Source organism: Prionailurus viverrinus, chromosome B4 (genome assembly GCF_022837055.1).
Source record: "Prionailurus viverrinus isolate Anna chromosome B4, UM_Priviv_1.0, whole genome shotgun sequence".
Lineage (NCBI taxonomy): Eukaryota > Metazoa > Chordata > Mammalia > Carnivora > Felidae > Prionailurus > Prionailurus viverrinus.
The window spans coordinates 65,179,895-65,195,546 of record NC_062567.1 but is presented as its reverse complement, the minus strand read 5'-3'; the positions used below and the strand labels follow the sequence as shown (position 1 = coordinate 65,195,546).

The following is a 15,652-nucleotide window of genomic DNA, read 5'->3' as shown; positions in this document are numbered from 1 at the left end:
TCATGGGTTAATGACCAAAACTGATAAAGCATTACTGTTCTCATTAATTTTGGCATCCATAACCGCTGCAATTACAGTTAATATTTTCCTTCACTTACAAATGAACACATATGCTTAAAGGACTTGATATTGTGAATTACTATGTATCAGCTGCTTTGTTGCCAAGAGGTAACTGCTCATAATAAGAGCTGCCAAAATATTGATAGCTCTGTGCATTATGAACTAATAATCCACTCCAAAAATTTTCAAAGTGATTGTGTTGATTTATTTTTACCTCATAAGCTTAATTAAAAAATAATTTAATTTACCTTGTTTATTTTCCACCACATAATAGACTGAATAATTAAAATAAAATCTTGCAATTAATTTTCCAGCTACTACTAAGATTTTCTGATTAAAGAATCCTTTTAATTTTTATAAAAGTATTATTTTGCCATTTTCCCTGAGTGGATTCCATTTTGCTTAATATTAACTTCAGAAAGATAAGCTTAAGGAGTATCCATAATATTTCCCTAATAAACAACAATTTTGGTACTTCAAAGCTTGCAGTTTTTCTAAAATATGGTATTTCCGAAAAAAATAACCCAGGTTTTGATCCAGAAAGTAGTTGGGTTTCTGATTATAAAAGATACTTAACTCCTTTGCTAAAATCTAAGTTCATTTACACAATAAATTATTCTTTATAAAAATGTTAATAGTAACTGGTCACCTGGGTGGCTCAGTCAGTTGAGTGTCTGACTCTTGGTTTTGGGTCAGGTCAGGAGCTCACGGTTTGTGAGTGAGAGCCCCACATCAGGCTCTGCGCTAACAGTGCAGAGCCTGCTTGGAATTCTCTCTCTCCCTCTCTTTGCCTATCCCCTACTTGCTTTCTCTGTTTCTCTCTCAAAATAAATAAACTTAAAAAAAACCTTAGTAATAATAGAGTTGATTTTACTGAGTCTTACTGTGTATTATTCTAAGCTGCACCATTACATTTACTCTTTACTCAAGTCCTATAATAAAGATATTAGATCCTTCCCACTCAATAAATGAGAAAACTAATGTTCAGAGTGTTTGAAGATTTAAACTAGGGTCATACAGCTAGTAAGTAGAACAGAAGAGATTCAAATTCTTATTTTTCTGCTTCTACTTCCCACTACACTGAGGTGACTCTCTATAATATCCCAATGTAATTATTTTCTTTCTATGATGGATACTATTTTAGAATAAGCTCCTTATGCAAATTAGTTGTAACACTCTAAGATTTTAACTTTTTGAGAAAGTAAAAAAAAATGTATTTTAAGATATCAAATCATTATGTCACAAAACCCACTTTTTAATTATATGAACCAATATCCCATATGGTCAATGAGCTTTTTTATAGTTTAATAGAAAATTACTACATAAATCATAAATTTTAACACAACTACCAAATTGAAATTGGAATCTGAAATTATATGCAACTATTTCAATAACTAATTTATATTAAATTCAATTTTATTCTCTTTCTTAAATACACAGCAGCATTAGGACTGGAATCTAGAAAAAGATGTCCTGAATTTTAATCCTCTCTGTGCTTCTTATTAGCAGACAACCTTGGACACATAACTTAAACTTCTTGTGCTTCCATTTCCTCATTTGTAAATTGGGGAAAATAATGGCACTTACTTCACAGAGTTTTCTGTATCAAATGAGATAATATGTGTCAAATACTTAGAAAACTGCTCAGTAAGTGTTAGCTCTGTGTCAAGATCTGTCAATTTCAACAGGAAAAAAACCATAATTGCATAATATTTCTTCTAAAACTAATATACTTATTGGAATGGTTGGCTAGGCATTTCTCAGGATATTTTAACCCTTTGAAAGCATTTACTGTATAGAAAAAAAATAGATATATAATGCATGGAGAAAAGCTTAAGCTTTGCAAATTGCTTCCCTTGTGATTTTAAAGTTTTCTTCAATGTTTTTCTAAATTAATTAAAAGTACACTTCACTGCTATGCTATTTAACTCAAAGAAATGTGCAACAGTATAATCATACCATAACTTCTATACAAGATGCTTCAATATAAAATCAAATAAATCATCAATCCCTCTCCTGAGGACCTAGTCACTTCTCTTATCTGGCCTTCCATCCACTTGAGAAACGTCATTTAAATTTATGGAAAGAAACTTTATTTTTTTTAAATTAAAAAAAAATTTTTTTTCAACGTTTATTTATTTTTGGGACAGAGAGAGACAGAACATGAACGGGGAAGGGGCAGAGAGAGAGGGAGACACAGAATCGGAAACAGGCTCCAGGCTCTGAGCCACCAGCCCAGAGCCTGACGCGGGGCTCGAACTTACGGACCGCGAGATCGTGACCTGGCTGAAGTCAGACGCTTAACCGACTGCGCCACCTAGGCGCCCCGGAAAGAAACTTTAAAATAATTTGTTTAATCTTTTCAAGTCATAGATTAAAAAATAATAATGATCAGTAAAAAGTACTTGATTCAGGGAAGTATTTCATCTAGTACCTGATCAAAATTACTTCACCCACTGAACAAGACAATGGCCAACAGCTGCCCTTCTGCCCAGTCTCTTTTAAAAAATAAATCTTGGGACAGATATCATATGTTTTTGCTCATATGTGGATCTTGAGAAACTTAACAGAAGGCCATGGGGGAAGGGAAGGGGGAAAAAAAAGTTACAGAGAGGGAAGGAGGCAAACCACAGGAGACTCTTAATTACAGAGAACAAATTGAGGGTGGATGGGGGGGTGGGGAGAGGGAAAATGGGTGATGGACATTTAGGAGGGCACTTGTTGGGATGAGCACTGGGTGTTGTATGTAAGCCAATTTGACAATAAATTATATTCGAAAAATAAAATAAATCTTGGGGCGCCTGGGTGGCTCAGTCAGTTAAGTGTCTGACTTTGGCTCACTCAGGTCACGATCTTGCAGTTTGTGAGCTCGAGCCCTGCATTGGGTTCTCTGCTGTCAGTGAGGAGCCTGCTTCAGATGCTCTGTCTCCCTCTCTCATAAATAAATGAACATTTAAAAAATCAATCAATCAATCAATCGTGGGGCACCTGGGTGGCTCAGTTGGTTAAGCATCCGACTTTGGCTCAGGTCAGGTCATGATCTCAGGTCATGAGTTCGAGACCCACATTGGACTCTCAGCTGTCAGTGTGGCACCTGCTTTGGAACCTCTATTTCCCTCTCTCTCTGCCCCTCCTCCACTTGTGTGCAAGCACACACGCTCTCTCTCAAAAATAAATAAACATTAAAAAAGATAAAAATAAGCCTTACCTATGTGTTCAAGAAATATAGGTTTTTATACCTATAAATTTTATAACTGTAAATTGAAATCTTAAGACAAAGTAGAAAATAAAAGTAGAAAAGCTTTGACTAAATTAAATCAACCCATGAATCACACTGGTTCAATTCAAACATACTAACATATTATCCAAAATGAAACTACACTTAGAACACTGAGACCATAAACCAAAATTCTGGGTGAAATGGGTTCCCATATCTAAGAATGAAATCTCTCTACCTACTTCCGAGAGTTCATGAAGAGACAGTACATATTCAAAATGATGTGTCTTCCTAGCTATAATATCTGGAAAATGTTAAACGTTTACTTTTAAGTAGCCATTTAAATATTTTAGTTGATGTATACTATATTTAGAAAGTAACAAGAAACTTTGCCAGTGATGAGGACAAAACCCTTATTTCAGCACCCATTTTCTCATCACTGATCAAGCAGTTCACCCCTAGAAAGCTGAAAAACAAAAAATGATTATGTAGCTATGGATTCATCCCAGTTTGTCAAATGCTGTTCAACTTTTAAACCATGGACGTCAGTAAAAGAAGTGGAATGTAGCTTTCAAGTCTACAATTGGTAAGGCAACTACTCCACAAAAAGAATGTATTTCTTTTAAAAGGCAAATACTATAAGCTGTTTTATTTTTACTATATTATGATGCTTATTGGATGAATTTAGAAAAAACAAGTTTAAAAAGGAAACATATGTTGGTATGTCTTAAAATGAAATATCTTATTCTTACATGGAAAATGAAAAACAACATCACCAGGCTTGGCTTTTTTTTTTGTTTTCCTTTTAGAACTTCAAAATAAAATTCCCAGTAAACATATGATTGGTATTTTCTAAGATTGTTCTGATTGACATCCTCACTTCATGTAGATTGTTATGATTCCTGAGTTGGGAGTAAATGGACATGTTGTCTCTTATGGTTGTTAAAATTCAGAAACTTCCATTTTATTCTGAATATTTTGTACCCAGTCCAGGAGTCTATAGCACATGCTGAGGTAGACAATTTATGATTGTCCAGTTAATAGAATCCACCAAGATGAATGAGAGGTATGAGCCAAGCCTACCAGTCACAGCTTTTTTTGGGGAAACTAAATAAGTTATTACTTGAGTAACTTCTAAATTCCTCTTGATATAAATGATATAGGCATAGTCTCAGAAAAGATATGGGACAGTGAATGAGAAGCTAAAATTTAAATCAAGTTTTACCGCTACCATTCATTTAAAATTGAGATTTAATTAATAATCAAAATTTTGTCTGCCTCAGTTCATCTGGGAAAAAAGCATTTGCAGATTTATTCCAGCAACAAGATAAGCTATAAATACATTATTAACGAATGCTGAAAATGTCTCAATAATTTGATAACTTGATAAGCAATGTTTTCTGTGTATTGGGATTATTTGACTAAATTTATTTAAAACACATACAATTTGTGGCACAATTGGACAATTTTAACATAAAAAATTGTTTTTGTCTCCTGATTTTAGAATAATGTTGGGGAGACCTTAATGATTTATGTCTTTGAAATGATAATTTCTGATAATAATTTCTGTATTTCATGGATAATAAGGAAAAGAAAAACAATGCTAGTTTCTCTCTGTATCACACCAGAAAATTCCTTTTCTTCTGATCTTTATAACTCTGGAAAAATTATTTAAGCTCTTTGTATCTCATTCCCTGCAAAATGATGAAGACAGAGGGGTCCACAGAATATTACTTAATCAGGCAATTGTTGAGATTTAATGAGATAATGAATGAAAAAGTGTATCTAATCACTGGAATACAGTAAACCCTCCTTTAAAGTTGTTATTACCAAAGGAAATAATCATCAAAACTAAAAGGCAACCAATAGAGTGGGAGAAGATATTTGAAAATGACATATCAGATAAAGGGTTAGTATCCAAAATCTATAAAGAACTTATCCAACTCAACACCCAAAAAACAAATAATCCAGTGAAGAAATGGACAAAACACATGAATAGACACTTCTCCAAAGAAGACATCCAGATGGCCAACCGACACATGAAAAAATGCTCAACATCACTCATCATCAGGGAAATACAAATCAAAACCACAAGGAGATATCACCTCACACCTGTCAGAATGGCTAAGCAACAACAGATATTGGCAAAAGATATTGGAGAAAGAGGATCTCTTTTGCACTGCTGGTGGGAATGCAAACTGGTGCAGCCACTCTGGAAAACAGTATGCAGGTTCCTCAAATATTAAAAATAGATCTACTCTATGACCCAGCAATTGCACTCCTAGGTATTTACCCAAAGAATACAGGTGTGCTCTTTCGAATGGGCACAGGCACCCCAACGTTTATAGCAGCACTATCAACAATAGCCAAAGTATGGAAAGAGCCCAAATATCCATCGATGGATGAATGAAGAAGATGTGGTATATACATACAATGGAGTATTACTCAGCAATCAAAAATAATGAAATCTTGCCATTTGCAGCTACATGGATGGAACTAGAGGGTATTTTGCTAAGCAAAATTAGTCAGTCAAAGAAAGACAAATATCATATGACTTCACTCATATGAGGACTATAAGATACAAAACATATGAACATAAGGGAAGGGAAGCAAAAATGATATAAAAACAGAGAGGGGGACAAAACATAAGAGACTCTTAAATATGGAGAACAAACAGAGAGTTGCTAGAGGGGTTGTGGGAGGGGGGATGGGCTAAATGAATAAGGGGCACTAAGGAATCCAGTCCTGAAATCATTGCTGCACTATATGCTAACTAACATGGATGTAAATTAAAAAATAAATAAATTGTTTTTAAAAAGTTGTTATTAGCTATATCTTACAAAATAGTACTAAAGTGGCATTTTAGTAAATTATTAATATTATACTTCTGGAACATGAAATACCTGCTAGAAATTCAATGAAATGAAATAAAACACTAGGATTTGGGAAGGCTAAGCATAAATTATAATTAATACCTCATGAATTCTGGGGGGGGAAATCAGCCAGGTAATCTCTCCTATAATTCAACTATACATTAGATTTATGATTTTTTAAATACTATGGTGAACATAATTAATGAAATTTTTGTAGTGTTTTAAGGTAAATTAAACATTTTACATCTACAATTTCATCCGTTGCTCACAAAAACTACATCAGTAATCTATTCATGACCTGCTGTTTTATATAAAAATTTGCTTGCTATAATACAAAGTGTCGACAAAATGAAATTTCCATAATATTATGTTCAAAACTGAATTCTTGGGGATATAAAAACAATGAAAGGAAATACATGTATAAACTAAACAAAAATCAAGCCAGTTTTCATATTTATGAGTACCTACTGTGATATAGGATGCAGATAACATCTTTACATTGAAATAGTTAACAAAATTGCTTATGACTCATGCACAACTGTACAATGCATCAAATCCATAGTCAAGACTAGTTCTTTTTCTTTAAATGGTCACAATATTCAAAAGTTTTAATAGCTGAACAAATGATTTTAACTAAAAGAGAGCTATATAAAATGAAATTAATCTTCATGGAAACAGAAGTGGGATGAGAATTAGAAGTTTAGTCATTGCTAATGACTGAAATAATACATGGCCAGAAAAATTTTCTGCAGTATAAGAAACAACATAGAAGGACTTTGGGGATGAAATTTTTACTATGTCTTGGGAAATACACTTACACTTGTAGAATAGAGAAAAATACTTCTAAAACCTGTCAGTCTTTCCAAGATTTACACTGAACAACTCAGTAGTGCTTAGTGTTGCTAATAACATGCAACATGAGAGAGAGTTTGACAAAAATTAAACATGTTAGTTTAGGCATTTTTAATGATATTCCATACTGTGATGGGCTGATACTTAAGAAGTATATTTGCCCTTTGAATATATAAGAAATATATTAATTACCAAATAAATCAGACACTGCTGATAATTACAAAATACCCAAAATTATAGTTGTAATTCTATATCATGATATAAAATTATAATCCAAAAGTAGTCTTGATTTTGCAGTGTACATTTGCATTTTATAGAAAGATTAGCTGCAATGAATGAATGTATAAACTGTAAGAGTTTCAATACAATAATAGCTAACCAATAGTCTAACCTTCACCAGAAATTCTATTGCCCCCCCCACCCTAAAAAAATACCTGAATTATAAATTTGGGATGGGGAAAAAGAAGAGTCATTCATTTATTCTACAAATATTTAATGAATGATAACTATTACACAGCTTGGGACTAGGTGCATTTGGGAATACAGGTATGGCAAAACATGGTCTGAGACTTTAAGGATGTAAACTAGACTTATCATGGTGATCATTTTGCAATATATATAAATACCAAGTTGCTATGAGGTACACCGGCAACTAATATAATGGTATGTGTCAATTTTACCTCAAAACATATCGTGCATGTAAATATATATCCATTTTTTTAATAGAGAAAGTACTAAATAATAGGAGAAAGTGAAAGTATTCAGGTGGGGAAGAAAAAGTCCTAAATATAAACAAGTGGGTATATTGATTAAAATAGGCTTTAAGTTAAAAAAAATGTTTAATATATGTAAAAAAAACCCTGCATTGTATTTTACAAGTTTTCTGATTCACCCACCTATTGTTTCGCTGCTTGATGTTGTAATCACTGGAATGGAAGCTGCTGAATTAGAGAAAACAATGGAAAATAATTAGTTTTGCACAGAGGGAACATTATGCTTCTGAGAACATCTATGGTCATGTATAAAATGGGTCAACTTGAAATTAATGTTTCAAAGAAATTTAATCATATAGGTGGATAGATGTTAAAGTATAAAATTAAAGCTTTCAAATCCATAGACCACAAGTAAAAGGTCAAGAAAACACATTTTGCATAACAGTTTTTCCAAGGTCTTCCTCTAAAGCATTCTTAAAAACAAACAAAAGTCCCCATAAAATGTCATTAGAAAGATATAATAGTGCAAAAAGAAGTTTTGTTTTTTGGGTTTTTTGTTTTGTTTTGTTTTGTTTTTTTGTAAATGCCCTCTTGATTAAGTTGTGGGTAAAGATTATGGCTTACCTGCACCTGAGCTCCTGGTCACCAATGTTATTGCTATACAAAGAAGGAGGAAAATATTTGGAAATGTATGTTAAAATTGTGTTAAAAGACAAAATTAAAAGTATTTATTTAGAGATGTGTTTACATATATGTCTAATGCAAATAAATGATTAGATGTAACAGTTAAATGTATTAATCAGATGTCCACACATTTCAAAACACTTTTTGTAGTCTTTAGGCTATTGCTTTACTACAAATCATTCAATTAACATTGAGATTCTTTGATATTAGTAAAGGATAAGTTGTAAATCATTTTTAAAGACTTTAACATAGAATGCTCTTCAGTAGTAGAATTTTCTTCACTTTCTCCAAACTAGTACGGAGAATGTTCTTTTTAGGATGCATAACCTCTGAATAGGGAAGATGCTCTTCACTAATATTATAACTGGATGTAGACCCTGCTATCTGGCATTTAGGAAATAAATAGAGAATGACAAATTTGAAAAAAGGGCCAAATTGCCACATTGCAAATTCACTTTGCTGCTGATTTAGAAGCTAAAAGGCAAACTTTTTTTTTTTTTTACCTGCTTCGGTGCTTAATATGGAGGTAGCTGTTGTAGCTGAAACTGTGTAGGGAAGAAATTATTGAAGAAAAGTAAATTACTTGGATAATTTTACCAGGAAATTTAGTTTAAAAAATCACTTACCATAAACTAAGTGAAAATTTCTAAACCTGTGTTCAGAGGTTAAGTGACAAAATAATCTCTCATTTAAATAAAAAAAAAATAAAAAAATAAATCAACACAAATAATTCTATATATTTATTGTATGCCCCCCCCCAAATAATTTTTCTGTTTTTATCATTTAACCAAAATCTCACAGGAATTTTATAAGGCCTATTTAAGGACCAAGAAATAAAGTTCAGAACCCTGACGTGGGATACCTTAGCTGTAAGTAAGTGATCAATAATAACTAAAAATTTAAATAACATTTTACAGACAATAACACAACTTTAAATATAGTATCAAAATATAAGGCTTCCAATTTACTCCACGATCTCTTCACTGATATCTCTGAATATCGGTCTACAGGAAATAAAACTCCCCCTGCATCACACAGAACAGGAATACGGTTAAGTGCACTGCAGCAACTCTAACTATGCTTATATTGCCAGTAAGTTAAAAGTCCCAAAGCTAAAATTAGACTGCATTCTGTCAGCGCTCTTCCTGAGTGGACATGACTGAAATGTCCTTGGAGCTTACAGCCGATATAAGAGTTAAGAAAAAGAAAGTAACTTTTATTTCTATATTTTTAAATTACCTCCCGGTGTAATCATGATTTTAAAATTTTACTCCATGGGAGACCACATTTAACTCATTTTCATTCCACGTGTTCCAATTATTATCTAAAAATGTCAAGCTTTGGATGATGATATTTAACTAATAAGCATATATTACCTAATATATGTTCTAATCATATTCCTAGCTGAATACACTAGAGTAAAATGAAATAACATTTTGACAGATTTTCTAGTAACTGTTCATTCTAATTTGAAATTTTTGTATCAGATTTACCACCATATTTTTCACTGGCATAGACTGATGTGAAACTGTAAAGGATTATCCACAAAAAGAAATCAGAGCTACACATTGAAAACCATGATGATTTGGGGCACCTGGGTGGCTCAGGTGGTTAAGCGTCAGATTTCAGCTCAGGTCACGATTCATGGTTCACGAGTCTGAGCCCTGTGTCGGGCTCTGTGCTGACAGCTCAGAGCCTGGAGCCTGCTTAGCATTACGTGTCTCCCTCTCTTGCTCTCGCTCTCTCAAAAATAATAAACATTTTAAAACTTTAAAAAAGAAAACCATGATGATTTTACCTGTGAATGTTGAATTTGTAGGAGCAGTTTCTGAAATAAACATAAGTTACTATTATTGAGAAGAATGAAAAAGGGTGAAAAAGTCTAAAATCTCAAATTGCCAATGAATTATTTGTATCTTGTTTATTTTACTCCCTGCAATTTCTAATACAAACCAGGGAGTAGCTCATATATTTTTTTAAAGCTTATTGAGATTCATCTTTAAGATTTGTTGCTCATGAGTGATCCCTCAATTATTTAATTCTATCTTATCTAATCCTGACCTTTCAGCTCCATCCCTTCATGAATCTATTTTGAGTGATGTCGTACTGCCTTAATTCCCAGAGCCTACAGATAGGCAAGGGCTTCCATGCAGCAGGAGGACTACCTACTTGCTAGTTGTTGGAAATGCCTTGGCAGCATTGGTTTTGAAATGACACAACATGAACAAATACACAGCAATGGAATTGTCCAAACCACTGAGGGAGGAGCAGTTTAAGCCTTAAGTACCTACTCCTTTTTCTGTTGATGATCTGAAAGGATCCCAAACCCCATACCTTGTCTTCCCTAATTCAATTAGAATAAAATGCAAAGACTCACCACTGCACTCCAACTCTCCTGCGATGCAATAGCTGAAAGTTAAATTAAAAAAAAAAATGAGGTTGAAATTTTAACTCCTACTGGCATACACCTCCTGAATTTGAAACAAAAAATAGTCTAACCATGAGAATGGAAACAATACCAAATAAGGGAACAATAAATAATCATTTCCCCAAAGGACGTTTATTTTTTGGTGTACTGTACCATTATTCCTAATCATTTCACTGCAGTGTTCTTGACACCTAAAAAAATGCTTTGCAGTCAAGCTGTACAGTTAGTTCTTACATTTTCAGCTTTAAACCTGACATCTTGGCCATGCTGCTCTTGTAGAGACTTCTCCTATTTGCTTCCATGTCACTGTCTGAAGCCTGTAAACATGATCTTGCATTTATAGAATTAAAACTTTCTTTTTACCCAAAATTACCAGTGACATTTTCTGTTCCTGTTTTCCTCATTATAAGATTTAACAAGCCATTTGTTGACATATGGATTTACTGAAAATATTAAATAACTAGCATTACTGACAGAAAATTGAACCTAATGCTAGCCTTATCATTTAGAAACAGGAAAGCTAAAAATTATACATGTATACTTAATTTTTTTTATAAATGAAAATGCAAGGAACAGAATTGCTTCTTAGAAAGTTAATAGAGAATGTACCATGTTCTTCCACAGTTATCCTGAATCACTCCACCTGCTGGTATGATATCATTATAGAAGCAGCTGCACTCAGATAAACTGACGCATTTCATGGTGTTCTCATCCAGATAAGGAGCACTATCTGGGCACTTAGCATAACATCCTGTATGAAAGATGACCCATGGTTCATTTCTGTTTACAGAAACTTGTCACATTGCATTACATATTTGTAAAGTTACTTAAATGCCTACATGAACTGAAGTAGATAATAGCAAAATGATATCATTTTGGATTCAGGATTCAGATCTTCTTGCAATGGAATATCAACCTAAGAACTGAGAACTTATACATTTTCACTGATTTATTTTTCTAAAATGTTTCCTGAAGTATTTTAAAATAATTTGCAACTTTAATGATGGTATGATGTTGAATGTAATACAACACTTTGATAAATACATATCTTGAAAAGCGAATGCCAATTCTAAATATCTATTTTTTGTAAGGATAGATGAAGATCCAGGTGTCATAATAAAATGAGCTGAAAAGATCTCAGAGACTGGGATCTAACACAGAGGTGACTCTGGGAAGTTACTGCATCTTCTTATTTTCTTGCCACTTCTTCCTTTCCAAGATATGAAATGCTAAGAACAAAGGGCTGATGACGTGTGGGATATAGTTAATTGGACTATATAGTACATTGCATTCTGAAACTACGTTCTCAACAAACTATATTGTCTAATGAAAGGTATAAAAATTGACAATGGGACCGAAGCACTGCATTCTCCCCACTGCTTGTCTGTCTTATTAAACAGATAATATATGTCTAGAGGAAATGTTTCATTTTTTATGTTTATTTATTTTTGAGGATAGAGAGACAGAGAGAGAGCATGAACGAGGGAGGGACAGAGAGAGAGAGAGAGAGAGAGAGAGAGAGAGAGAGAGAGACTCATTATCTGAAGCAGGCTCCGGGCTCTGAGCTGTCACCTGAGAGCCCAATGCAGGGCTCCAACCCACAAACCGTGAGATCATGACCTGAGCCGAAGTTGGCCACTCAACCGACTGAGCCACCCAAGGGCCCCTAGAGAAAATGTTTCTTATGTAGAAATATTAATGTCATAACAAGTATAAATGCCTATCCGTTAAAGTACAGAATGTGAGGACCGGGGTGGCTCAGTCGGTTAAGCATCTGACTCTTGATTTCAGCTCTGGTCATGATTTCGTGGTTTGTGAGATGGAGCCCTGTGTAAGGCTCTACAGGAACAGTACCAAGCCAGGCTGGGATTCTTTGTCTCCCTCTCTCTCCCCTCACCATCAAAAATAAATAAATAAACATCAAGTAAATGAATGAATGAATGAATGAATGAATGAATATATAAATAAATAGTAAAATGTAAGATTCTGAATTGGCAGAAATAACATTTTCAGTATTCAAATATCAATATAATTCGCACTACTTCATGGATATTACTAAAATTTACCTTACCTTCTAAAAGTGCAGAAAATTTCTGGCCAATAACTTGATCTTTGCAAGTTTTTGCAGTCACTGTACCACAAGGTTCATAGTGCCAACTGCATTCCCCAGGGGCATTGTAATAATCACAGTAGACAGCTGTAATTTAATTGTATCAAATTACTTCCATCTATTATGTAACAATTTTCACCTTTCCCTTTCCAAAGCATTTTTGAATGATATTAACAAATAAACAGACCTAGCATATATCATTCTATCTTATCAGGTTCCTTTGGCTTTATCCAAATTGCCCGATAAGCCAAAATAGCTCACAAAAAACGGAGGGGGAGCATATAGGATCAAAACAGCACTTTCCTTTAACACCTCACAAAGTTGGTTTGGGGTAGAAAAGTAAACACTAATTTTCCCATTTTAAGGTATTTTAGGTCACAGTCTAGATTCATAGTTTTACTGTTCAAGACTAAATAGCAAAAATAAATCTCTGGGAAAAGCAGGCTCCTTTAATATGTAAATAACAGTTCCTGAATGAGGTAACTAAAGATTTCAATATAACACTTTGCGTAATAAAGAATAAAATGTGGATTCAATGTCAATATTTCTCATCTGTCATATTTTCTCTCATAATACTTTCCATTAGAAGGGAAAGAGCTGATTTCTACTAAAATTATCACATTCCATATATATCAATATATGTATCAAGACCAGGGCTCTATAAACGTTTTTAAGATAATGTGTAAGGACTTGAACCCAAAGTAGATGAGGTAAATGTTCAAGGATATATGGCTACACCAAGTTAGGTAAACAATTCATTGTTCATCTAAGTATGAATAAGAGATACTTTCCATCAGTATTTAATTTCTCCCCTGTTATAAGAACTTCAGAAACTCCAACTGAATTTGATGTACTGTGCCAGGTGCTATACTTTTTAAAATAGGGATTTTTCCCATCATAAACATATTAACATGTTTTGAAAACTTTCTAGGCACAAGAGTATGTATTTTATAGAAAATATGGAAAGAAGATTGATCACCTAACCAAACAATGCTATCTAATTACCTTTTATAAGAACAACACATGGACCTCACTTACGGCAGAGCTCTGGTTTTCTCCACCTGACACAGACTCCAACCGCACTGCACGCCTCTGCGTACATAGCCACAGCTGTGCAGAATCCCAGGTACTTCCCTTCCATGTCACATGCACAGGCTTCTTCAATGCATGCATCATAGTAGGCATTGGGGTCCACCTAGAGAACACGGCCCATGAGTCTCTGGGAGCAAAGCCTGTGCAGGTCCCTGCTCTCAGAGCCATACTACCTTGCTGTGGCAGTCTCTGAAGGTGCTGTCCCGGATGATCTCACATTTCCGCACAGCCCAGGCCTTACAGTACGGGTTTGAGTCACACGGGAAAGCTTGAGCTACTGTGTCTGAACATTCTTGACTGGTTTTCCAGCTATTTCCAAATTCCAGTGTTCCAGCAGCTACTGATGAATATCGTGTTGTGAAATCATCCTTGAGATCACCATTGTTATTTCCACAAAGACCACATACTTTGCCCTGTAGAGATCCGAAAGGGAAGTTAACAAGTAGGTTGTAGTAGGGATATAGATATATGAAGAGATGAGATCAGAAGGGAAAATTAACAAGTGAGTTGCACTATAGTGGTATACAGAGACAGATATGTAAAGATGTTATGATCATTTATAGTATCATAGATCTACTTTATTTATTTTATTTTATTCTTATTTTGTATTTTATTTTATTTTTGAAGAGAGAGCATGTGACAGGGGGAGGGGCACAGGGAGAGGGAGAGACACTCTTAAGCAGGCTCCAACTCAGCATAGAGTCCATGCGGGGCTCGATCTCATGACCATGAGATCATGACCTGAGCCAAAATCAAGAGTCAGACACTCAAGCCACTGATTCGCCCAGGTGCCCCCCCCCTTTTTTTTTAAGTAAGCTCCATACCCAACATGTTGTTTAAACTCACAACCCTGAAATCAAGAGTTGACATGTTCTGCTGACCGAGTCAGCCAGGTGCCCCCACCATAAATCCATTTTAAATTCCAAATTTTAGAAGGAAATTAAAATCTGTGGATAAGATTCTGGTACTGTTTAACCCGATATCCTATATCACAAAATGATCTAGTATCAAATAAGATAAATGCATTAAGAATTATTAAAAAATAATTATATTCACTAGCTTCAAATCATACGTAAGTAGACTCTTAGCCTCTTAGAATTTTTGTTCTAAGAAATATATTTAATTCTATATATTCACCAGCTACCTTAAAATTGTATTATGCAATAATCTCAAGTAACCAAATATGGTTAAACTAGAACGCTTCAGGTTTATTGCATTTAGTTTTCACCAGGTCCTATCATCTTTGATTACATTTCTTATTTCATCATAAGGTTGAACAGTTGTGGAAGGCTTATTCTATGGAAGAAACTACCACTCTCTCACTTTCCACTGATGAATTGTCTCTACTTCTCAGAAACAGAAGTTATTTTGTTTCCCCGTTAATCACTTATTAGTGATATACATACACTCCAGTGTGGATCCAGTATAACAGAAACTCTTGTATTCTTGTCCCAAATTATGGTTATTCCATTTAAAAATTTCAGAATCAAGTACAGGCCAACAGTATGTACAGAATATGTATTTCCATTGATTTCACATTCCTTACTTTCTGTAATTTTGGCTGCTGTTACTTTCCCATCGTGCAGAACAACATTCTGATCCTATAAATTAAAAGACAGACTT

The 15,652-nt window shown here is 34.1% G+C and overlaps 1 protein-coding gene across 3 annotated transcripts in view; it reads right to left on the bottom strand.

The window, feature by feature from the left end:
* The window catches only part of MUC19 (mucin 19, oligomeric), a 108,449-nt gene that overhangs the window by 64,541 nt on the left and 28,256 nt on the right, over positions 1-15,652 (bottom strand). For all 3 annotated transcript variants that reach the window (XM_047868016.1, XM_047868017.1, XM_047868018.1), the window contains exons 26-35: positions 15,436-15,630; positions 14,203-14,442; positions 13,976-14,132; positions 12,899-13,024; positions 11,437-11,578; positions 10,777-10,808; positions 10,198-10,227; positions 8,903-8,944; positions 8,340-8,372; positions 7,899-7,943 (exon numbers count right to left, since the gene is read on the bottom strand). In XM_047868016.1, coding sequence (XP_047723972.1) covers positions 7,899-7,943; positions 8,340-8,372; positions 8,903-8,944; positions 10,198-10,227; positions 10,777-10,808; positions 11,437-11,578; positions 12,899-13,024; positions 13,976-14,132; positions 14,203-14,442; positions 15,436-15,630 — 1,042 coding nt within the window. The remainder of the gene's footprint in view (positions 1-7,898; positions 7,944-8,339; positions 8,373-8,902; positions 8,945-10,197; positions 10,228-10,776; positions 10,809-11,436; positions 11,579-12,898; positions 13,025-13,975; positions 14,133-14,202; positions 14,443-15,435; positions 15,631-15,652) is intronic.